The sequence below is a fragment of the Aspergillus versicolor genome, assembly GCF_001890125.1.
Source record: "Aspergillus versicolor CBS 583.65 unplaced genomic scaffold ASPVEscaffold_2, whole genome shotgun sequence".
NCBI lineage: Eukaryota > Fungi > Ascomycota > Eurotiomycetes > Eurotiales > Aspergillaceae > Aspergillus > Aspergillus versicolor.
Window position 1 is genome coordinate 2,711,144 of NW_024467525.1, and position 22,473 is coordinate 2,733,616.

At 50.2% G+C, this 22,473-nt stretch overlaps 11 protein-coding genes across 11 annotated transcripts; 5 read left to right on the forward strand and 6 right to left on the reverse strand.

Annotated features, from left to right (window-relative positions):
* Window positions 1–346: 346 nt before the first annotated feature.
* ASPVEDRAFT_881884 (uncharacterized protein) lies at window positions 347–1,671 on the reverse strand (the record flags this gene model as incomplete). The annotated part of the gene is made up of 3 exons (XM_040818254.1): window positions 347–1,157; window positions 1,206–1,599; window positions 1,645–1,671. The coding sequence occupies 3 exons, from the start codon at window positions 1,669–1,671 to the stop codon at window positions 523–525; spliced, it is 1,056 nt and encodes a 351-aa protein (XP_040664575.1). The 3' UTR covers window positions 347–522.
* Window positions 1,672–2,117: 446 nt separating this feature from the next.
* ASPVEDRAFT_38314 (cell wall mannoprotein 1 family protein) lies at window positions 2,118–2,944 on the reverse strand. Its single transcript, XM_040811675.1, has one exon. It carries the CDS (start codon window positions 2,794–2,796, stop codon window positions 2,257–2,259), a length of 540 nt encoding a protein of 179 aa, XP_040664576.1. The 5' UTR covers window positions 2,797–2,944; the 3' UTR covers window positions 2,118–2,256.
* A 644-nt stretch (window positions 2,945–3,588) lies between these two features.
* Window positions 3,589–4,954, forward strand: ASPVEDRAFT_186556 (sterol desaturase family protein). Its single transcript, XM_040808979.1, has 4 exons — window positions 3,589–3,690; window positions 3,741–3,978; window positions 4,035–4,120; window positions 4,170–4,954. Coding segments are annotated over exons 1-4 (885 nt in total). The 5' UTR covers window positions 3,589–3,688; the 3' UTR covers window positions 4,729–4,954.
* Window positions 4,955–5,591: 637 nt separating this feature from the next.
* Window positions 5,592–7,777, forward strand: ASPVEDRAFT_162347 (Zn(II)2Cys6 transcription factor). Its single transcript, XM_040808596.1, has 3 exons — window positions 5,592–5,762; window positions 5,811–6,004; window positions 6,048–7,777. The coding sequence occupies exons 1-3, from the start codon at window positions 5,644–5,646 to the stop codon at window positions 7,646–7,648; spliced, it is 1,914 nt and encodes a 637-aa protein (XP_040664578.1). The 5' UTR covers window positions 5,592–5,643; the 3' UTR covers window positions 7,649–7,777.
* Window positions 7,778–7,945: 168 nt separating this feature from the next.
* ASPVEDRAFT_80447 (WXG100 family type VII secretion target) lies at window positions 7,946–8,399 on the reverse strand (the record flags this gene model as incomplete). The annotated part of the gene is made up of 3 exons (XM_040816864.1): window positions 7,946–7,985; window positions 8,037–8,140; window positions 8,193–8,399. 3 exons carry the CDS (start codon window positions 8,397–8,399, stop codon window positions 7,946–7,948), a joined length of 351 nt encoding a protein of 116 aa, XP_040664579.1.
* Window positions 8,400–9,164: 765 nt separating this feature from the next.
* On the reverse strand, window positions 9,165–10,299 carry ASPVEDRAFT_162349 (putative NAD binding Rossmann fold oxidoreductase; the record flags this gene model as incomplete). The annotated part of the gene is made up of 2 exons (XM_040808597.1): window positions 9,165–9,928; window positions 9,973–10,299. 2 exons carry the CDS (start codon window positions 10,297–10,299, stop codon window positions 9,188–9,190), a joined length of 1,068 nt encoding a protein of 355 aa, XP_040664580.1. The 3' UTR covers window positions 9,165–9,187.
* A 487-nt stretch (window positions 10,300–10,786) lies between these two features.
* Window positions 10,787–13,326, reverse strand: ASPVEDRAFT_80449 (uncharacterized protein; the record flags this gene model as incomplete). Its single annotated transcript, XM_040816865.1, has 7 exons — window positions 10,787–11,093; window positions 11,143–11,309; window positions 11,386–11,426; window positions 11,477–11,498; window positions 11,534–12,170; window positions 12,232–13,018; window positions 13,065–13,326. The coding sequence occupies 7 exons, from the start codon at window positions 13,324–13,326 to the stop codon at window positions 10,787–10,789; spliced, it is 2,223 nt and encodes a 740-aa protein (XP_040664581.1).
* Window positions 13,327–13,573: 247 nt separating this feature from the next.
* On the forward strand, window positions 13,574–15,354 carry ASPVEDRAFT_80450 (uncharacterized protein; the record flags this gene model as incomplete). Its single annotated transcript, XM_040816866.1, has 3 exons — window positions 13,574–13,951; window positions 14,012–14,478; window positions 14,529–15,354. The coding sequence occupies 3 exons, from the start codon at window positions 13,574–13,576 to the stop codon at window positions 15,352–15,354; spliced, it is 1,671 nt and encodes a 556-aa protein (XP_040664582.1).
* A 571-nt stretch (window positions 15,355–15,925) lies between these two features.
* On the forward strand, window positions 15,926–17,218 carry ASPVEDRAFT_80451 (putative aminotransferase; the record flags this gene model as incomplete). Its single annotated transcript, XM_040816867.1, has 3 exons — window positions 15,926–15,958; window positions 16,005–16,459; window positions 16,510–17,218. The coding sequence occupies 3 exons, from the start codon at window positions 15,926–15,928 to the stop codon at window positions 17,216–17,218; spliced, it is 1,197 nt and encodes a 398-aa protein (XP_040664583.1).
* A 170-nt stretch (window positions 17,219–17,388) lies between these two features.
* Window positions 17,389–19,029, forward strand: ASPVEDRAFT_162355 (MCT family MFS transporter). The gene is made up of 4 exons (XM_040808598.1): window positions 17,389–17,643; window positions 17,695–17,801; window positions 17,846–18,020; window positions 18,066–19,029. Exons 1-4 carry the CDS (start codon window positions 17,430–17,432, stop codon window positions 18,899–18,901), a joined length of 1,332 nt encoding a protein of 443 aa, XP_040664584.1. The 5' UTR covers window positions 17,389–17,429; the 3' UTR covers window positions 18,902–19,029.
* A 228-nt stretch (window positions 19,030–19,257) lies between these two features.
* Window positions 19,258–22,432, reverse strand: ASPVEDRAFT_60063 (uncharacterized protein; the record flags this gene model as incomplete). Its single annotated transcript, XM_040815512.1, has 4 exons — window positions 19,258–20,724; window positions 20,778–21,022; window positions 21,072–22,195; window positions 22,266–22,432. The coding sequence occupies 4 exons, from the start codon at window positions 22,430–22,432 to the stop codon at window positions 19,258–19,260; spliced, it is 3,003 nt and encodes a 1,000-aa protein (XP_040664585.1).
* Window positions 22,433–22,473: the final 41 nt, after the last annotated feature.

Sequence of the window (22,473 nt, forward strand, 5' to 3'; positions counted from 1 at the left end):
ATGCCGGTGCCACAGGGTGAGGCTGCCCACCACACACCCCTGCAAGCGATACAGATTACAGACCGAGCCGGGCATGCGGCTAGAGCGGAGATCCCTGCTTGGGCTGCGATAGGGCAGATTGCTTGCGGGGATGCTCCGATCATGCGATTCCTTGTGCGAGATTTGCCGGTTCTCTTTCCTGTCGGGGTTAGGGCTACCCTGGGGACTCGGGGATTCTGCGGAGGATATCCATCGGGTGAGACTGTCTCGTGAAGACTAGTTTGCACTACGTTATTGGCTCATGGAGTAAAGGAAAAGAAGGACTACAGAGTTGGCGAAGAGCCAACGGCTGGCACGCGGGACGCCAATTTTCAGTGCGCCGCCAATTTTCAGTCAACAAAGCGACTTGCATTCCTGAGTACTTGGTCCTCCAATAACAGGCACTTGGCCCTGGAAGGCCCAGCCAATGACACTGCAGCGTGCAGTTGTTTTGGTTGGGCAGGCATGGAGCGCCCTTGGCTGATATCATGCAAATACAACCCCCTACCTCCCCCCCTCGCCCTCACCGTCTCTTTTCAAGCCCAAGCGCACCGCTTCGGCCCTCACAATCGCCGGGATCTCATCCTGTAGACTGCCCTCGACAGCCTGCCAGCCTCGGAGTCTGCGCGCCCGAACCGTCTTCGCCTCAACCGCATAATTGTCCACGGGTCGCCCAGCAGGCGCCAGCACATCCCTCCCCAGCACACCATCCACCACGGCCACTTGATCCGTGGGCAGCAGCCCAAGCCGGTACGCCTCGCTTGTGATGCGCCGCGCGATCTCGCCCCAGAAATACCGCCCGCTCTCGACGAGGTAGTACCCCTCGCGATTCCAAGCCTGACTGCTGAATTCCCTTGCAGAGGGAGGAGACTCACCGATCGCATCGTCGACAACGCGCACGTACAGCCGTGCCAGATCGTACACGTGGACGCTGTTCCAGAAGCTCTGGCCGTCTGCGAACTGCAGCCCTTGCTTCTGCTCGAGGATGAGTTTTGCGAGGTTGGGGATCTGGTCGGAGCGTTGGGAGATGAGGCCGCGTCCGGTGCCGTAGACGGTGGACGGGCAGATGATTGCTGTCTTCAGGGTGTCGGAGCCTGAGGCGAGGACGAACTTGTCGACGTTGCGATGGGGTGCGTCGTCTATCACAATTTAGCTAGGGGTGGTGTAGAAGGGGTGTAGGGATATACCGGGTAGGGATGTAACCACCCCGATCCCATCCCAGTCGTCGATGACTTTGACCTGCCCGGTTGGTCGTTCTTCGCGAGGGTCTAGAAGGACGTCTGTCCCGCTGGTATGGATATAGAAGCCCCCTCCTCTCTTGTTCAGTCCTGCGACGATGGCCTCTGCAGAGGGGAGGTGGTCGGCGCTGAGGGCGAAGTGCAGCACGAGTTCGTGTTTCGAGACTTCGTCTGCGATCGCGGAAACGTCATCGAGGCTGGCGAAGAACAGGTTTATGCTGGGGTATGCAGACTTAAATGCAGCTTCGTAGGACTTGTTGCGCAGGAGGAGGGTGATGCTGCTCTCCCAGTCGGGGTGGGCGGATAGCAGGGCGTGGAGGACGTCGCCTCCAACGTAGCCGCTCTATATTAATATTAGTATTGATTATATCATTTGAGTAATACGTACAGCTCCAGTCAGGAAGATCTTTGGCATGGTTGGTGGGTTATCTAGTTCAGCTGTTGAGTAACTAACTCTATATATATAACTATATATTAAAGATTACCAATCGATCGGATGAATTAAAATAACCATCGGATACTTACCCGTATCAATATGTCAGCAGTACACTATACAGGCACTGTACAGTAAGCGCTTCTCTGCTTACTCTGGTCTATCCAGACTGTCCTTGGCATTTTCGCGATAACCTCTTTCTTGGATCGCATTTCTTTCTTTATTCTTTTCTTCCAGAACAAACAGGACGATGCTTTCGCTCGAGAACCAGGATGTGGTCAGAATCCCTGATCCTGATCCTGGTCCCCGCATGATCGCAGATCACAGTTAATAATCCTTGGTATATGCTGATCTATCGCCATGCAGTAGATTATAGGATGTAGTATCAATCTATATGTGCTAATAATGTGTTTCAACACTTCACAGTGTTTACAGTTACGAAAGGGCCAGTTTGCATGATATATTGTCCAAGTCGAGTATGATACATCTAATAGCGACAGTACATAGTCCAGCCAGCTCGACTATGTCGCCTAATAACATCCAGTCTCCTCAGCATTCAATTCCTAACTAAGCCTCCTCATCACAAGAACCCTTATACACACCCACACCCTTCTTAATCGACGCAGAGATCTTCCCAGAGAGCTTCTCGGCCGTACTCCCCAGCGCCTCAGGCACTTTAGCCACAATCGCCGAACTCAAATCCGTAGCAGCCTTGTGCTGCTTATTCAGTGCCGTGAGGGTCGTGCAGCCCTCGCCCATCTTCAGAACGTCCGGCTTGATGCTGATCAGGCTCTCGATGGTCTTGTCGGTGTCGTCGGCGAGGTCCTGCGTGGGTGAGACGAGACCCAGCGCGTCTATCTGGTTGAGGCTGTCCTGGGCGTTGACGGTGCTGGCGCCCTTGTTGATTGTGTTGACGAGGTTGTTGGATTGGGTGATTACTGGATCAGCCTTGAGGGGCTTTGCTGTGATGGCTGTGTTGAGCGAGGTGACTTGCGTTTGGATGTCGCTGAGGACGCTCTTGATGGTGTTGAGGTCGCGGGCGAGGGGGGTTGGGCTGGCGAGAGCAGGGCCTAGGACGGCGAGGAGGGAGATGAGAGTACACTTCATTGTTGGAGTAGTAATAATAAAATGGTAAAGTAGTAATTTGGGAGATTGAAACTGTTGGTTAGAGGACTACAGCAAGATCAGGTTTATATAGACGTTCTGTCTGGGCACGACTGGATAAGAGATATAATGTTGGCCTCATTAATTGGCTGTATACAGAAACACATGGTCTGTTCAGAGTCAACGCTGCCATTCGTGGTAATACTCGCGAACAGTTCGACCATTGTACACCGTAGTTCAAACATGTTTGCCATCCAGTGTCTCACCTTGCGACAACAACAGCGCTGAGACAGATAGACCTGTTTCAGTGGGCTAATTGGGAGAATACTATTAGTGACTTCAACGACTTGCAGGTAATTTGAAGAATGTTTCACTGTCTACTATTTAACTTGAATGTTGAGGATGATCGGCGAAATGAACATGTGGAAGCCACTGTTTCAGGGAGTTGTGATCGCAAAGCAACGCTGAAACAATTGGAAAAATAGGAATAAAAATCTTGCTTAATTTAAATAGCTTGACATGTCAGATTAGAGTAAGTCCAGCCCGATCGTGAAGAGGCCATTCTGGACTTTTCCACCGGCTGTTTACCCCGGAAGTATCAAACACAATACCAGCCGGGCGATAATTCCGCGAGTTATGAGAACTGAGTGTTCTTAGTCAGTTCAACAAGAGTAAAATAGATAACGCTCTTGCCACAGTACACTGGCAGCAGAGTCAGGCCACAGACGGGGACGGCCATCCGAGCCCCACCAAGCCGGATAATGCGCATTTGGCTGCCTGTGGTTGGCTGATTTAATAGACTGATTAAGGGGAATATATGATCCTGATTTAACAGGAATATATCTTCGTACTCTCTCTTTTCTCTTTCTTCTCTTATCCAAGACCTTATACCACAATGTCTGTCTCCGCTCTCCCCTGGTTGAATTGTCGCATATTGACCCTCCTAGGAACTCTACCGTGCTCCCCCCCACCTATTGGGGCCAATATCAGGAAATCACCAATTCCAATGCCCACCTGAGCGTGCCTGAGAGACTGTGGGTTGCTTGGTATGCCTGGATGCAGAATGATGTCCTGGCCACCGGCATCATGTCCTTCGCCATCCACGAGCTGTTATACTTCGGCCGCTCTCTTCCGTGGGTCTTGATCGATATATCGGGCTGCTTCAACGGATACAAGATTCAAAGTGTAAGTCAAGCCTAACAAACTCCATTCCAGCCATCCAAACTAACATTCTGCTTCAGAACAAAGTACCTTCAATACGCGAGCAATGGGACTGCGCCAAGTTTGTGCTTCTGAGCCACTTTACCGTCGAACTTCCTCAAATATGGTATGCTTCTACTTGACGTTTGAGACCGATAGAGTATTAACGGCTCTAGGCTTTTCCATCCATTGGCCCAGTTCTGCGGTCTATCAACATCGATTCCCTTCCCGTCTCCCTGGACCATGGCATATCAGATTGCAATCTTCTTCGTGATGGAGGACGCCTGGCACTATTTCTTCCACCGAGCTCTTCACTGGGGTCCCCTCTACAAGGCCATCCACAAAATCCACCATCAATATTCCGCACCATTTGGCTTAGCCGCCGAATATGCCTCTCCTATTGAAGTGATGATTCTCGGCTTCGGGACCGTCAGCTGCCCGATCCTCTGGTGTGCTGTCACCGGTAACCTGCATATTCTCACGATGTATGTCTGGATTGTGTTGCGCTTGTTCCAGGCTATCGATGCCCACAGTGGCTACGAATTTCCCTGGAGTCTTCACCATTTCTTGCCCTTCTGGGCTGGTGCTGATCATCACGACCTCCACCATGAGAAATTCATTGGGAACTACGCAAGCAGCTTCCGCTGGTGGGACTACCTCCTTGACACCGAATACACCCCGGATGCCCTGAAGCGCCGGAGAGAGAACAAGGCGAAGGCACAGAAGACACAGTGATCCCAATCTGCCTTCTCTTCAATTGGCGTTAACTAGTCTTCTGAATTCATACTATAGATAAGATATTATAATAAAGATAAAACAGGCTGTCTCGATTAATAATTCCCTATCGTAGCATTGTGCTATATACTGGCAAGTTCAACAATTTGTCCGGTACGAATCTGATTCGTGATAGCTCCTTATAGAAAGACCTGTTTAGTGGCCAGTTTATGAGAATACTATTTATGACCTCCATGGCTTGTAGGTAATGTTTGGGATATTTCACTGCTATACTATACTATTGACGGCTTTGGAAGCTTCCTCCTCAGCTACAGGTCTATCCTCTGGGTAGTTCAAAAGTCGTCATCTCAAGGCTATTTATCTCTAGAGAAGTATTAAACACTAATTCCAGTCCAGGCGATATTTTCCGCGAGTTATATGAGAACTGACAGTATTATTCACCCGTCAGCTTTAACAATACAGACAATGGCTCAGCTGGTGCTGCACTTGGACCAGACTGATTCGACAGCAGATTAGCTGACATTTCAGTTGCTAATAGAGAATATACACGCGATAAAAAAGAGTAGATAAGTTGAGACCTTATTTGAGAGCGCAAAGAAAGGGCAATCCTCAGGTCGGACATCTCTTCATATAACCATCTGAATTTCTAATGGACTGCTTGCCAGGTACACAGCATTCAGCAGATGGCTGGCATAACAACCTGGGTTACCTTCCATGGATAGCAGTTGCAAGGGCCAGAAAGAAGAGACGATTCGATGCTAAGTAATACTAATCTGACTTATTTAGCAATATGGCCCGCAGGATCTGGAGATTTTCCCCACACGGAGAAGTATTCCCCGCACTGCGACCTCGCCTCTTCTCTTCTCTGCTGTATCCTGGCTGTTCATAAGTACACCATTTATTCACATTGATAATATGAACTTCAGCGGAGCCACCTACTCCAGCAGTCCTGGACAAAATCAATCTCTGCCAGTCCCCGCTGCCAACGCCAACGTGACCCGCAAGCGCAAAACCACAACCTGCGATCACTGCAAATAAGTCCCCTGTACCGAAATGGACTGATTAATACTGACGTCTAGTACGAGGAAACATGTAAAATGCGAGCCAGTTCATACTCAGCTGGGTACGGAAACCTGTAAGCAATGCCAAAAGGACCAGGTTGCCTGCACCCAGACAAGAACGGCCATTCGATTCAACGATGTTTCTAGCAAAATTGCCAAATTAAATAATACAGAAGATGCTGCTTCCGGTTCCCAGGTCAAGACGAAACGGCATAGTAAGTTTCATTCTATGGTCATGACCGTGTCTGATATCCGCAGGGAAACTGGTTTATGTTGATGAAACCGCCGAATTGACGGCACTCTATAAAGAAGATGACAATGATGAATATCCCTCGATCGGGCGGGAGTATGATGGAACGGCGTCAGTGACGTCTACGTCTTTGCATAACAATATCCCGACGCCGACCGATGTAAATCTGAATATACAGACTATACCGCCCTCTGGTCGCCTGCACAGTTCATATACATCGAGCGACGTCCTGCCAGGCAGTTTCATACTGCGCGGGCTAGTTAAACCAGACAGCACATCGCCTCGCTACAACACACTCGAGTTCTGTCTGCTGGGATACTACATCGACCATCTGAGCATGTGGCTCGATCTCTGCGACCCCGAGCGACACTTCCACCAGGTCGTTCCCCAGCGCGCGAGAAGCTGTCCACCACTGATGAATGCGATCCTCGCGGCGTCAGCTAGACACCTCACCCGCGTACCAAAGTACAGGACGGAGTCTGGCGCAGTTAAATATGGCGGGCGTATACTACATAACTTGACCGACGAAACTGCCCTGCACTACCATAGTAAATGTATCCAGGATCTGCTGGAGCTGGGAGCGAACCCTGAGCAAACAGGGAACGAGGACCTGCTGGCAGCAGCGATTATTCTCCGGTTCTACGAGGAGATTGACTATCCGTTGCAGGATGAGCAAAAGGACGACGAAGTGTTTCTCCGCGTGCTGAATATGTTTATCGAGGCTCAGATACCGAACATGGCGGCCAGTTCTCAACCCTCCTTAACAGCGACGGGTGAACTATCAACATCGCCTGGTGAAATATATAGTTCTCCCTCCTCGAATGTATTTGGAAATGCCTCTCTCGAGTCACGGTGGTACATATCCAGCCTCCGCCAGGCCGCGTTCTGGGTCGCCTTCCGACAAGAAGTATACTCAGCCTTTCTCAAGCAACGACCATTCAGCATGTCACTATCCCGCTGCGACATCTTCCGCTCATTCACGCCCGGCGAAGACGGCCTCTGGACCGCGCGGCTGGTGATTTTCTGCGCCGACATTCTGGAATTCTGTTACGGCAACACAGCACATTCCACGCCCACGCACACGCCCCACTCCAACTCCACGCAATCGCAGTCGCAACCACAAACAAAACAACGCTGGGCGCAGCTGAAATACCTCTCCCAAAAATGGATCGATTCCCTCCCTTCCGGTTTCGAGCCGATCTATGTGCGCGAACCCGATCGGCGCCAGGGCGAGGTATTCCCTGAGATATGCTACCTGACGAATATCCATGTTGCGGGTGTGCAGCATATCGAGCTTGCGCGGATCTTACTTGCGGTGTATGACCCGGACATACCGAAGCTGGGCCTTGGGCGGAAGGAGAGTATGCGTGCGCTGAGCGAGGAGTTGAGGGCGGCGGTTTTGAGGCTTTGTGGGATTGCTGTGTATAACAGGCAGAATCCGCCTTCGTTGACGACGGCGTTGCTTGGGATTGTGGTTTGTGGGGAGCATTTTGATGATAAAACAGAGCAGATTGCGCTGATGGAACTGCTGGATGAGTTGGACTTTCACCATGGCTGGCCTGTGGGGGATTATAGAGAGCGGTTGAAGCACTCGTGGGGGTGGCCGTAGTATATTTATATAGAGGGATTGATACAAAGGGAATTGCATATCTCACATACCTATGTTAAAGAAGTGACATACACCGTCTAACCGTTCTATTGGCCTCGGGTTTGGCTGCTGTATTAATCAATATACTGGCAACGATGCATATCTCGTAGCATTGATTCTTGCATTAACTGGTCTCGTAGAGATCTCATGAGAGATTGTGTAATATCATGAATAGTTTTAATAGTAGCCACAAAATCTATCTGCCAACAGCCTCAGAACCCCAAGTCTGACCCTCGCCTTATCCAATAGACATGCTGTCTAGTCAAACCTAATCGAGCTCGCTTGCTCCGCCTCGTCGCTGTTGGATGTTAGACCTGAACTTATCAACCGAGCCGCCGCGGAGACTTACTAGGTCCTTGACAATGTTTCAAGGTCGGAGGCAAGCTTGGATGCAACAGAATTAACTTCGTTTACAGACTTCGCAAACTTGTCGAAGGCCTGTCCTAGGACTTGCTGCTGGCTATGAGTAAGGGCGTATCAGAGGTACAAGACAATTAAGACTTACAGCTCCCTGGCCTTGCCAGGCGTTAGCAAGAGACTCTTGCTGGCCCTTGACTTTGTTGAACTCGCTCTCCGTGGTGCCAGCGAAGGATTGGACATTTTCGGAGAACTGTTTGATTTGCGAGACGGGGACAGAGGCGCCCTGGGGGGCAGGGGCGGCGACTGCCAGGGCAGCGAAGAGGGTGACGGGGAGGATCTTTGAGAAGTGCATCGTGGAATATGAAGTTGAAGATTTGATGAGTGATAAGTTGACAAGTTGATATGTTGTTGATGCTCGAACTGAACCGTCCATGACCAGATTTATATACCTGGTGAGAGCTTCCAAGGGTGTCAGCCCCCATGAAGATATAATTATCGGCCAGGCTGAGTCTCTTGGATCTAGACTTGGCGACTTGGCTTGCATGAGATCTTCCGCAATCTTCGTAGTGGCAGTTGCTCAATGGCTCCGACCTCGTATTCCCCTGGGGCGGAGCGCCGTCGATATCTACTTTCAGTCAGGCTGGACTCCCAAACCCAACAAGGCGCAGGATGCCGAGAGTAGTGGAAGCAGCTGAGCCTGATATTGTAGAAGAGATTGACATTATTGCGCAACTTAGGAGCGTCATTGTGGTCTTGGAAGACGATTTGGCCCCTACCAGAATAACAGCAGGTTTACCGGGGTGGAGACTGGAGATGGTGGGCAGCGGACTTGAGAACATGGAAGCCCCTTAGTTTGGGTATACTGAATCAATTCCTCGTTGTCAAAGTCTGATTCACCTCACAAGTCAGAGCAGTCCACGGTGTTCTGCTTGAGAAATACTCTGTAGAACGCGCCTAGCAGAACGTCCTCCTATTCCATACCGACAGCCGGCTTATAGTTGATAACTTGGTCGTTCTAACTGAACATATAAAAGTCCACGGCCTTTCATATCATCCCGAATATATTAAGCATTTAATTATTCAGTGTCAGAGTGACGGGTTATTCTCATAAAAGCTTCAATTCAAGCTACACTAAACAGTCTATATTTTGGCAGCCTCAACTCTCCTGCCAGTCTCATCAAACCGCAGTTGCTTCCCACTAACCAGCGATTCCTGCAACCAAGCTCCAATCTGGACAGCCTTGACCGCATTGCTCAGCTTCATAGGCAGTGGCGTATCATCAAGACACGAGTCCACAAACTCATTCGTCTCCTTAACAAACGCCTGCTCGAACCGTCCCCAGTAATGAGGCGGAACTTCACGAGTAATCCCACCAGCGTGGTAATAGTTCACCAAGTCACTCTGCGGGTTCAAGTTAACAGAGAGTTTCCCTTCTGTCCCGATAATCTCAGTAACGTCCTCCTGTCCATGCGCCATCATGCGCGAGCAGTAGTAGTACGCGATCTTCCCGTTATGGAACTCCACAATACCCACCGCATTGTCAAAGTCGTTATATTTCTTCAAGTCAGGCGTGACAGCCGTGATCCCGTACGCGGAGATAGATTTAGGAACGACATCAGACCCGAAGAACCAAAGCGTCAGGTCGATGTCGTGAACAGCCATGTCCACAAAGACGCCGCCAGACCAGCTCGCGTACTCGACGTAGAACCCGGACGGGTCGTGCTTGTCGCAGGTCTGGGAGCGCAGGACTGAGGGACGCCCGATGAGTCCGTTCTCGACCTTGCGGTATGCGGCGCGGTAGGACTCGTCGAAGCGGCGCGAGAAACCGCACATTACTTTGAGGTGTGGGCGTTGTTTTGCTGCTGCTACGACTTCGTTGCACTGAGAAGTTAGTTAGAGTTCGGGGTAGGGAATGGGGAGCTTACAATGTCAAGGTTGATGCTTAAGGGCTTCTCGCAGAGGACGTGCAGGTTCTTCTCCATGGCTTTGATTGCCTCTTCTGCGTGGACAGAGGTCGCGGTCCCGATGACAACGGCTTGCAGACCGGGGTGCTGGATCATGTCCTCGTACTTGGTGTACAGGGTTACACCGTAAGGCTCGAGGTTCTGCTTGGCCCATTGGATCTCCTCTGGGTCAGGAGAGAATGCAGCAACCAGTTGTGACCGAGGAGCACGGTTGAGGAAGTTGAGGGCATGGCGTTTGCCCATGCGGCCGAGGCCAGCGGCGCCGACTTGGAGCTTCTTGGGGGCCATGATTGGGATAAATAAGAAAGAAGACAATTGTTTGAGAGATGAATTGGTTGAATACAGGAGGCATTCTGGGGTTCTTTATAGCTTTTGGGTTCGTTGAGGGGTCCCTATCTCGATGCATGATCCCCGCCATTGATGTAGACTGATGTATGAAGGCCGGGAGATTATTTCCAAAGACAATGAAAAGGGAAACGAGTGGCAGTTCATTGTCGGAGGTTTATTTCCTGCCCAGACTGTTCTGGTTGTCTCCATCCCACGCTCTAACCCTAAAATTCAAATTAGGAAACTTTTCTCCGGCCAAGAACCACGACTATGCATGGTCCACGAGAAAGGGAATACTGTTCCACAATGGAGAATATTTCTCACTTCGTCACGATAATCTATAGATTTTCAGGTCCACAGGCACCCAAATACAAATCGTTAGGCCAGTGCATTGACGAAGATCATCCATCAATAATATCAGACACACCCCAGGTTAAAAACAAGATTGTTATACCAATCTGTCCATCTCGTCGCGTGTATACTGAATAAATCTAGTCATCGACTCGCGTGCAACACGGCCTATAGGAAAAACCTTAACGTTATGCTCGACTGTATGAATCTGGCCAAAGTCCAGCCTAGACATTGGGTTCACTGTTTGCTCCGGACTGTCTGCTACCATCTCTATAGGGTCTTTGACCATACGGGGCTCATTGCGTCTCTGGACAGGTTGTGTACCCCGAAGGTAGATGATGGCATGCTTGTAAGGGTCGACACCGGGCTTTGCAACGCCTCGGCCCCTATAAGTTGATATTGGGCTGCAATGAAATCAGTACAGAAATATTATAGGGCACGTTTCTAACTTACAAGCAGAAGGAACTATGGCCAGACACTCTGAAAACTACCATACGACGGATACTGCTGTGAATCGGCTCATTGTATCTACCTATATAAGTTGAACCGGAAAGTGCTACTCTAGTAGAATCAGCACCGGTTTGAACTCCATGGTTTTCGTGCCATAGAATCGCAAAGACCTAAAGGATATACATCAGTATATGGCCGATAGAACATGCGCTTGAAATATGCGCGTAATTGGGTATTTTTGCTTACTCTGCCGACACTGAAATACCATTGAGGTTGGACACGGTAGCCTGTTGAATGTCAACAGATAGAATCGAATGAAATACTAGATAATACTGACGGGAGTCTAGGACTACTGGGCGCTATTGATGTATCAGCTTAATTGTTCAGGGATGACCTTTATTTGGGATTGCCCTGCTTCATTGAAGGTCTCGGCCGGAAGGTCCGCCGAGTCAACGGGGATAGCTTGAGATTTTTGGACATTGACCGCCATTTGGTCGTATAGATTGTCATAATCAAGAGGTATCGGGTTCCCGTTTGGATCGGAAAATCGAAACTCAATCGAGGGATCTAGATTATAAGTTCCTGCCAGGCGGGTTGCTAAAACTTCCTCGATGGCGTCACTTGGACGCACCTGTACTGGCAACAGAGGATAACCGGCCAGGTTGAGGTGAATAGTCTTTGTATTTTCTGCCCATTCATCATCGGCGACGAACTCTTCAGAGTCAGTGTCCGAGTCTATAGCTCCAGTGTTACGGCTCTCCGTGCGCCCCATTGTATTTAAACTGCCAGTAGTGTCATCATTCATCCGTGGAAGCGAAAAGCAAGCTATACGCTGTAGATGAGACGCAATGTGGTGGTTGTCTGCATTTTCATATAGACAGACTGGACAGCGCCGTGGGGATTCGACCTGGAGGCCATGGATAGACACCTCGTGCGCAGCCCACTCACTAAAGGTGTCATATAGTTGGTCTTCGTGTTTGCAAAATGGAAATGTGCATATATACGGCCGTAAGTCACGTAGAAGATGTCTCCTGATACTAATTAGTGGCTGATAACTTGGGAAGCTTCTTGGCCATGCCTGTCAGCAGTTACCTCCATGCTTGTGGTTTCAAAGTAGACCGCGCACACATGGTGAAGCAATATGGACACTCGAATTCTGGCTTGTCGGGGGCTATATTTGGGGCTGAAGGGATTTTGAGCGGTTCAAGAGTGTTGTCATCCACCGAAAAGAAGCTAACTGTTGATATTATAGACTCGGTATCACGGAGTCTGGCTGCGTCCAAGTTGGTAGCAGTTGAGGGCTCAGATTGCTGAATATGTGCCTCTAGACGAGGTTGCGATGGACTATCGATTGGGAGATTGTCGATTGGTAGATTGTCGTTTATTGTCCTCGCGCCCACCAGTTGAGCTACTGCGGCCCGATGATAATATTCATATTTAGCTCTGCGCTGCTCCCAATACTTGAACTGTTGCCTCCGGTGCATGTTGGCAGTGGCAAGTCGTTGTATAAGGAAATGAACGTCATCTTCTATCTCCGTGTTGGGCCTCCAGCTTTGGAAGAGTTCAGTAATGTGGTAAGAATCTCGTTCCCAGTATGCCTCGATGAGATCGACTCCGGATTGCTCATCGATTTCAGTGTAGTACTGAGCTTTTGAAAGACCCGTTCGCATCCTGGGATTCCGAACCCTAAACGATAACGCGTATAGCCTATCAATAGCTAAGGTTAAATTCACTAGATAGTCATTTTCCGGGGACTCATCTTGGTATGAAGAAAGATCTTCCTCAGATTCGTCGTCGCTGACAGACATGCCATCCGATTCCTCGTCTATAGCCATGTCGTCATTATATGAGGGTGATGCCTCTCCTGTCACATTCGCCACTTATACCAGTCAGCACCGTAAATAGGTATGGAAACCAAAACTCACGGGCTATCAGAGTGGCCTCGAAGTCTTTGAGGAGGCCCACGGTATAGTCAAACAGAATAGGGGAGTCTCGAAACCTATAGTCAAGAGAACTGTGCCCGGTGTGATAAAGCCCCAAGTTCGATGCCCATGACTCGAATCTTTGAAACTCGTTTGTGAGTTTTCTCTCGTAGACAGGATCGGAAGTCTTTGGCAGGGCTGAAAATTGAGCCAGTACTGCCCGACCCGCCTGCTCGAGCGAGGTGTATCCTTGATCCGTTTCCATACTTGTGGTCGATAATAAGGCCATCAGTGATCAGAAGAATCACTGCTTCAGCTTAAAGGAGGGGCACCAGCGAGATGAGGTGATCAGCCTTGTATACACCGTGATATTATTCGCCAGTGGCAGCAGGGTACAAGCCATAACTGCAAGGCTGGAATACCCCGCATCGAGGAGGGACTTCGGCCATCATATGGACAGCGGCTTCGTCATCTTGACTCCGAATACCTGTGTCACTGCAGGTTGCAGCACAATGAGCGGACTCGAGGTTGCTGGCGTTGTTCTAGGCGCAATTCCAATCACCGTGGTGTTGATAGAGCAGTACCGTGCAAGGCAAATACGCATCGATTTCAGAAAGAAGGAGCCGTTTGTGCTGCGGCTGATCCATTCGCTTAAATTTCAGCATTACCTTCTGTTAAATGATATCAAACTAACCTTGAAGGGTGCCGGCGTGGAGGTTGATGAATCAATCATTCAGTCGAATCCTTCTCTCTTTGGGGACGCCGCAGTGGCAGAAGCTGTTCGGGACTATCTGGGGCCGGACTGCAGCATATATTTCGAGGCCGTTGAGGGTTGCCATATGGTGCTGACTCGAATATTTGGGAGTATTAAAGGATTGGAAGAAGTTTCCGTAAGCCAATCTGTGAATGAGTGAGAATATTCGCTGACATAGACGGTGGTTTGACATTAGGACCTCAAGAGCCTCGTTACCACATACAGACAGTCGCCGCTGCCAAAGAAGATCAGGTTTCGTATCGGGAGGGATGAGATTTCCAGACAGATACAAGAACTCGAAACAGCCACAACAACCTTGCAGAGGATAAGTGAAAGCATGACTGCTCAGCGGGTGCAGGTTACGCTGCCCTCTTCTTCACGGCAGACCGCGAGACTCACATCCTCGCTAAACACTGTTCGAGACTATGCAAGGCGCCTGTATTGCGCCGTGTCAGCTGCATATCCCAGCAAATGCCACTCATATCACGAGGCGAGACTGTTCCTCTATAGCCGTTCCAACCTCATGGAAAGAAGAGCCACCAATAAACTGGACGATTTCGAGTTTACAGTGTTGTTTTCTACAGATACGCCCACTACAGACCCAGCAGACTCATACAAAGCGGATATAACAGTAAAAGACCCTGATAATTGCATACAGGAGCAGTAAGATACCTATAAGCTTGGGAGTGGAATGGCCACTGATAATACCATAGGTCCCAACAGAATCACCCCCAGAAAAGGGTTGTCATTAGGCCCCCTACACCACCAAGGAGTGTAGGTCCGCCGCGAACTGCGATGGATGACCTGTGCAAATCTATAAGACGAGCGAGGGATGGGGGTATTGTACTGGACTTGCAGCTGTCGGATCCAATATGTCTGATGTACTATCATTTGCATGATGCGAACCTTTTCAACAGAATGCATCTCACCGTCAACCCCGATGGCTTTGTATCATTGAAGCAACTGCTGGAAGATGAGCGAGGAGTACCGTGGCTGCCAAATCATAAGAGATCACTTTCCTTTACGGCTGTGTCCTCCTTACTACAACTGGTTACTACTCCCTGGCTTCGTCTCCCCTTGACAAGCAGCACCGTGCGATTCTCCAGAAACTCAGTGAAAGCTTCAACCATCGACTTTTCACTCGTCCCCGAAGCATTCGTCGAGAAAAGGTTCCTTAGCTCGACTGGGCTAGCAGCCGCACACGAAACCAGCAATGTGCGACAGTATATGCTTGAATTGGGGATACTGCTCCTCGAAATTGAGCACTGGAGAACGATTGAGGACTACGAGAATGAGCTACTCAAAAAGAGACTGCCCATGCCTCCAGATAGATATGGATTAGCCCGGAGCTGGGTTGATTCGACCTGGAGTACGTGTCACCTTCTGCCTTCCCAGGTAGATGCTATAAGCAGATGCTTGGAGTGTACCTTTGCTACCAGCGGCGCAACCCCAAGCTGGGACGATGCCGTCTTGCGTAAATCCATTGCAGAGCTGGTGTTGAAACCACTGCGGGAGACCTGTCCTCCACAATTTCGATAACCAGAACTTATAAGCTATAACTCTTGGGGTGGGGTGGTATTTTACATGGTTGCATATAGGACTTGGAGTTTCGAGGTCCGGTACAGGAAGGGTGTGCCGGTTTTGATTCCACTCTGTCAAACCTTGTTTATGCTGATATATCATTATATGAGGCAAAATATGCTTTGGTAGATCAAGATTATTTTGATCAGGCTTTTATATCGAGTGCAATTCATGGCCTGGGAAGAACGGACGGCCAACATCACTTACCTCCACCATCCGAAATGTCTCGAACTTTGTAATATTCTTCAGCCCCCAACAAAACGCCCCTACTAGAAACACACGCAGGACCTGAAAAGGACCTGAATTCTCCGAATATTCTGGCTGGAGTGCTTTCCTTGGGACAGGCAAGAGACCCAGAAATTTCCCGATTCGGCAACGTAGGCGATCCAGCCAATCACAGTCCGCGTGGCCTTCGATATCGGGGCCTGAACCAGCAGCTTACCAGCCTTTAAAGGGCAGACGAACCCAGGGTGTTTGGGGGTTGACCATAAATCTCTTCCTCAAGTTACTTCTACACCTCTGTACCACCATGGTCAAGATTTCCGAGTTCGCCGTTGAGCGTGTAAGTCTATTCCCTTCCCTTCTTTATAGATCTAACCATACAACAGTGGATGGACGACCACGAGAATGATGCCAAATATAATATCGCCGAGACATGCTGTGCCTCTATTTCACTAGATGACCTCGCTGCTTTCTCCAAGAAACCGGGCAACGTCCTGGACTTTTCCCAAAAGCAGACGTACGGTGCAATTCGGGGCACAAACGCCCTACGGACGAACATTGCGAATCTGTACTCCGACAGCACCAGTGAGGCGTTGACAGCTGAGAATGTTCTCGTCACGAACGGTGCTATTCAGGCCAACTTCCTGAGTCTGTATACCAATGTTGGGCCCGGGGACCATGTTATCTGCCACTACCCGACATACCAGCAGCTGTATTCCGTTCCCGAGTCGCTCGGTGCTGAAGTCAGTCTGTGGAAGTCGAAGCAAGACGAGAACTGGCGTGTGGATTTGGCTGAGCTCAAGGGATTAATTCGGCCAAATACCAAGGTTATCGTTCTCAAGTAGGCCACCCATGATGACCCTTGGCTGACATTGTACTGATAAGGAACAGTAACCCACAGAATCCCACTGGTGCCGTCCTAAGCAAGGAACTGCTGCAAGATATTGTTGATATTGCACGCCAGCATGATATCACCATCCACAGCGACGAAGTATACCGGCCTCTCTTCCACTCCCTCGACGCCGACCAGCACCCGCCCTCTATACTGTCCTTCGGATACGACAAGGTCGTTGTAACCGGTTCAATGTCGAAGACATTTAGTCTAGCTGGAATCCGCGTTGGATGGATTGCGTCTCGAAGCCGCGAGATCGTTGAACAATGTGCATCTGCTAGACATTACACTATGATCTCATTGAGCCAGGTCGATGACCAGATTGCGACTGCAGCGCTGAGCGCCCCCACTGTGAATAACCTGCTGCAGCGGAATATAGATCTCGCGAAGAGAAACTTGGTGGAGGTGGATGCTTTTGTGCGAGAGTTTGAGTGGGCGGTTAAATGGACTCGACCCCGTGCAGGAACGACTGCGTTCATGCAGTTTGTTGATCGAGCTGGGAGGCCGGTCAATGATGTCGAGTTTTGTAAACGCGTGCAAGCGAAGACTGGTGTTATGATGGTGCCAGGTAGTGAGTGCTTTGGTGATGGGAGTGACTTCAAAGGGTTTGTCCGTATGGGATATGTGCCTGAGCATCAGGTTCTAGTGGATGGACTGCAGGCATTGCGGAAGTTCATGCGGGAAGAGTATGAAGAATTAGTAGGTTAGATTGGATACATGAATTAAATATTGGGCTATTTTCGCTTTCTCGGCATAATCGAGGCTCAGCCTTGCGCCGTCGGCTTGTCGGCACGATCCATCCCCGCTCGTGCATATTAGCTGATTACGCCAGATGAGGGGGATTATGACGCTAATTTAGAAGATTTATCAGCGGAACAGCTTTGTGTCTCCTTGTAGTCATATTACCCAGGGACTCAGCATGCCGCCGGATTCTACAGTCGCAGAGCAAACGGGGGATGCAGCTGGTACAGATGAGAAGACAAGCATCTCAAAGCAGTCATCACTATCTACAGATGTTGAGAGAACGGCAAACAATTCCTCGCCGACTGGTGTCCCTGATGGGGGAACTGCTGCATGGCTGGTTGTTCTGGGTTGCTGGTGCACCTCATTCTGCAGTTTTGGCTGGCTCAATAGTATGTCACCCTTTTATAGTGAATCGATGGCTAATGGTACTACCTATGTAGGCGTTGGAGTCTTCCAAGAGTATTATCAAAACGACCTCCTGCGCAGCTACTCTACAAGCGCAGTCTCCTGGATTCCGTCGCTTGAGATATTCTTCATGATGGCCATGGTCTGTCTCCACTATTCTTTTTAGACTTGTGCTAATATATGCAGGGGCCCATTGTTGGAGTGCTGTATGATCGCTACGGACCGCGATGGCTTCTCCTGACTGGGAGCATAATGCACGTCTTTGGGATCATGATGACAAGCATAAGCCGTGAATATTACCAGATCCTCCTCTCACAAGGACTGTGCTCTGCCTTTGGCGTATCCATGATATTCCAGCCTTGTATGTCGTCCGAGTCGTATATATCATCTCCTACTAACTGCCCAGCCCTCACCTGCGCCGCCGGGTGGTTCGATCGCAAACGCGGAGCAGCCTTTGGCATCTTATTCACAGGCTCCAGCATTGGAGGAATCGTCCTCCCAATACTGGTGACGCACTTAATCCGCGATGCTGGGTTCGGCTGGGCAATGCGCACCTGTGCATTCCTCATGCTGGCCCTCTTGACTCTAGCCAACCTCACCATTCGGCCCTACAATCCACCCAAACCGCGCAAGTTAACCCTCACTGAGCTCATCAAACCTCTCAAAGAACTCCAATTTGTCTTGCTAATAATCGGCCTATTCATCTTCACCTACGGCTTCTACGCGCCAATTAACTATCTCCCTGCGCAGGCCATCAGCGTCGGCATGTCCCCAAACCTGGTGCAATACCTCCTCCCCATATTAAACGCAGGTTCTCTCTTCGGTCGTCTCTTCGCCGGATTTCTCGGGGACAAACTCGGCAGATACAATATCTTCATCATCGTCTGCTACCTATCTGGGATATTCATTCTAGCCCTCTGGCTCCCGGACTCCAGCAATGCAGCCCTCATCGCGTTCGCGGCGTTATTCGGCTTCTTCTCTGGCGCGTATGTCTCCCTGCTTACGCCGCTGATTATGCAGATCTCGCCGATGCCGGAGCTGGGCTTTCGTACGGGAATTGCGCTTCTGGCGACTGCTGTTGCCGGGTTGACTACAAATCCGATTAATGGGGCGATTGTGGATGGCGGTGGTGGGTGGGGTGGGCTCAAGGTTTTCTCGGGGGTGTTGGCGATTGTTGGGACGAGTTTCGTGCTGGTGGCTAGACTGAGGAAGACGGGGGTGAAGGTTTTTGTGCGGTATTAAACTATTCTCTGGATATGACGGCGGGCTACTAGTCATAAATTGCAACAGAGATATAAAGGCTTGTATCCGCCACAGCCAAACTCTTTCCTCTTCAGTAACCTTACATACTAAATCCACAAGCCCATCACATAATGAAGCCCAAACATCTAATATTCCTCAGGGACAAGCTATTCGTACCGTCAATCCCCTGGGAGAGTATCGATGACTATCCTAAGGCGTAGGAAACCCGTCGACGGGTGCATGAAGAGTTCGGCTTGACTGACAATGAATGGACAGCCGTTTAGAACAATCTGAAAAACTACAAAGCGATAGGGTTGCACAACAACGTGGTGACCCCATACTATGTATAGCATAGATTAAATATAGAACATCGTATGGCGAATTCTGTCGTGGATGGCCACGAGACTGGAATCTGGGATCATCGATACTCCACCACCACCCGTTACACTGGGCTCTGGACTAACTGCCGGTGATGGGTCGAAAAACCTGCTCAGGTAGCACCGCGCTCTTTCACAAACGAGGTCAGCATAGTAGGCGGGCGGACAGATGCTGACAGCTTTAGTGGCACGCCCAAAGAGATAGCACATATTATGTGTGAGGTCTTCCAGGGCGTCGGCTGCGTTTTCGAACGGCTTCCGGACTTTCATGTCGCGGAAGATCTCGTCAAAGATAATATAGTAGTGTGCTGGACGAGCGGTTCCTTGAATTGCCGCGTGTGCTTGCAGGAAGAAGTCCCAGTAGCGTGCTTCGGTGATGACGCGGTCAACCACTGTCCCGTTCCGCGGGTTTGTGGACTTGTCGGACTCCTCTGCCCTCGAGGCGTAGAAGCGGTGATGGTGACGCTTCCCGACAACAACAATTGTCAACCGGGGAATGCCCTTCTTTGTGGAGTCCGGCGAGTACAGCTCTTTGCAGGCCTTGCGCAGCGCCGGCAGCTCGTTCTCAAGCACCAGATTGTATTGGCCTTCGGATACACCGTCTCTATAAACCAGGATATTGGCTGGATACGACCCATTATGCTTCTTCCAGAGATTCAGCCGTGATCTCAGCATGAGGTCCAAATTCGCCACCATTTCCTCCCGGGCAGTCTGTATTCTCAAGTCTGCAGGCCATTGCCCCAGACTCTTATCCACAGAAGCGACAATGGCAGCCACACTAGGTGCGTCAGGAGACGAGCCAGGAGACGGATGCGTCACGTCCAGGCCGACTACCATAGTCTTGCCTTCGGATACAATTCCAAGTTTGGCGGCATCCAGGAGCTGGTTCCGGCCGCCAAGTTTGAGGTTAAACTTGAGAGCGACATTGGAGAAGTATTGGGCATTATTGGGTTTTGCAAACTTATTAGCAACGACGCAGACGTTTGGCAGGCCCTCCTTGACATCGCAGAGATACTTCACTCGGTTGTAAATCGTGGTATCCGCCGCTGGAAGAATCACAAGAATAAAATGGGGGGGCTTTGGGCTAGCTGTAAACTTTTTGACGGCGGTGTCAATATCCCGGTCCACGTCGTTCAAAATTATGTGCTGACCCAGAGAACAGTTATTGACGTTAATGCCGGTCTGGCGAAGAGTATCGGTAAAGGCATCTACTGTCGGCTTCAGGGCAACATTGTCCTTCCATGGGTCCCTGCCGCCAGGATACGATAACCACAAGAAGGTCCAAAACGTTAATTGGGAGGCGGAGGAGAACTTCATGGATGACATATTCCAGCTGCCAGACGTTGGCCTTACCATTCTGTCCCCTCCATATTTGACTTCGGGGCTATTCAACAAACGTCCAGGCACCGCAAGTAATCTCGGAATCAAATTCATTCCAAAGGTGCTCTATAGATAATCAGCGTATGTAACAGCGTTTCAGATGAGGTTATCTGGCTCACCAGATTAGAACCCTCGCTCCCTACACCGAGAGTTTGGAGTCCAGACGTGACAATAGATTGTGCGTTTATTGCGGGCTTGCGCACTGCAAACTTGATCATATTCTGGGTCTGCATCGGACTCAATTTAGCCCTCCAAGGCTGACCGGGAAGAACAAAGCACACCTGGGCGGGGAGGTAGGATGGCCTCTGGCGAGTGCCAGTGTTTATAACTGGAAGACTTGGGTCTTTGATGGTGATCTGGTACCCTTTGACGTTATTAGTAGTAGAAGCTTTGTTTGACCCTTGGTGACTTACTTTGCCGGAAAAAGTCGTATACACTGATATATCCATTTTTGGGCACAGGCGTATGAGGTCCATCTTTTCCAGCCTTCTTCCCCTTCTTGGACTTTTCGGTACTGCCGGGGTCGCCAAGGTAAAAGAGGACGTCCTTTGGCCCGGCGCCAAATGAACCGACCCTTGGAGGAGTTGGGTCACCGTGACCGTCTTGCTGAGTAGCTAAGCCGCAAATCTGTTTAACTCGTGGGACTACCTGGCCTTGTCTATTTGTTATCTTGATATGAGTCACGTTGACCGACAATCGTTTGAGAAAATTGCCAAGTTTAACCTTGCTAGGTCCGTTGTCATGTAGATACGCCCGCATCACCAAGTCCAGAGGCCCTTCATTATAGAACGCGGCGCTTTTAACTTGAACGTTGACTATGGCCCGGGCAGTAGCTGCACGGACGCTGAAGAAAAACCCGCGAAGAGCACATAATCCACTGCCAATGTCCAGTTTCTCACCGGTACCGCCCATGAGACGAAAGTGCTTGCTAGAGCCGATTGATGCGATATCGAGAGCTGCCTTGGGAGTGTGCCCAAGGATGATATTCAGAGCTTGGATGACCACATCCTTCGAATCTAGCATTGCACCAGCATTGGTGGATGTCAGATAGTTGATCATTTCAGGCAAATTCACCATGCCCGTTGATTGCACACGGACATTATAAGTCGGTGCACCAGTCGCATGCTCGTCCTCGAAATCGCCGCGATACGGGACCCGATACACTTCCTCGCCCAACCCGAGATCCGTGGCACTTATGAGAGTAGACTTGAAATCCGTCGCAATATCAAGTCTGTGTCCAGGGAAATGGCTGTCGAGGAGTAGCTGGACCACGCGCCTCTTCTTCTTCCCAGTCGGAACATTAGCCGCACCAGTACTAGGTGTGATATCGACATTGTACCGGTAGAGGTGAACATGTTCCTTGAATGCCAACGCGAACGAATTAGCCCACAGTACCACCCTCCGTCCTTGAGTGCCGAACCCTGGGCGCCGCGGCATCAGGGGGTCTATCGGCGTACTGCTAGGCCCCGTGAAGGGCTTGATGAGACCATTCTCAATCTCAGCAACCCCTGTATCTGGAGCGGCATCGTAACCGGGGCTATGAATGAATTCGGGCTTGTTAGCTTCACTATAGTGGTAGCGAGTACGCATGCCATGGGCTGGAGTACCTGAAAAGTGAGGGGCCAGCTCGATCGTCTTGACCACTACCTGGGCCTCTGTCTCCCCGTCCTTGACCTGCCCGTCCTTGACCTCCCCGTCCTTGACCTCCCCGTCCTCGGCCCCCCGGGTCGCTGCCACCCTGAGACTTTGGGCCGCGAAACCCTTTAAACGACATTGTCAAGTAAACCGGGGTTTTGCTAGTATTGTTCGAAAAGA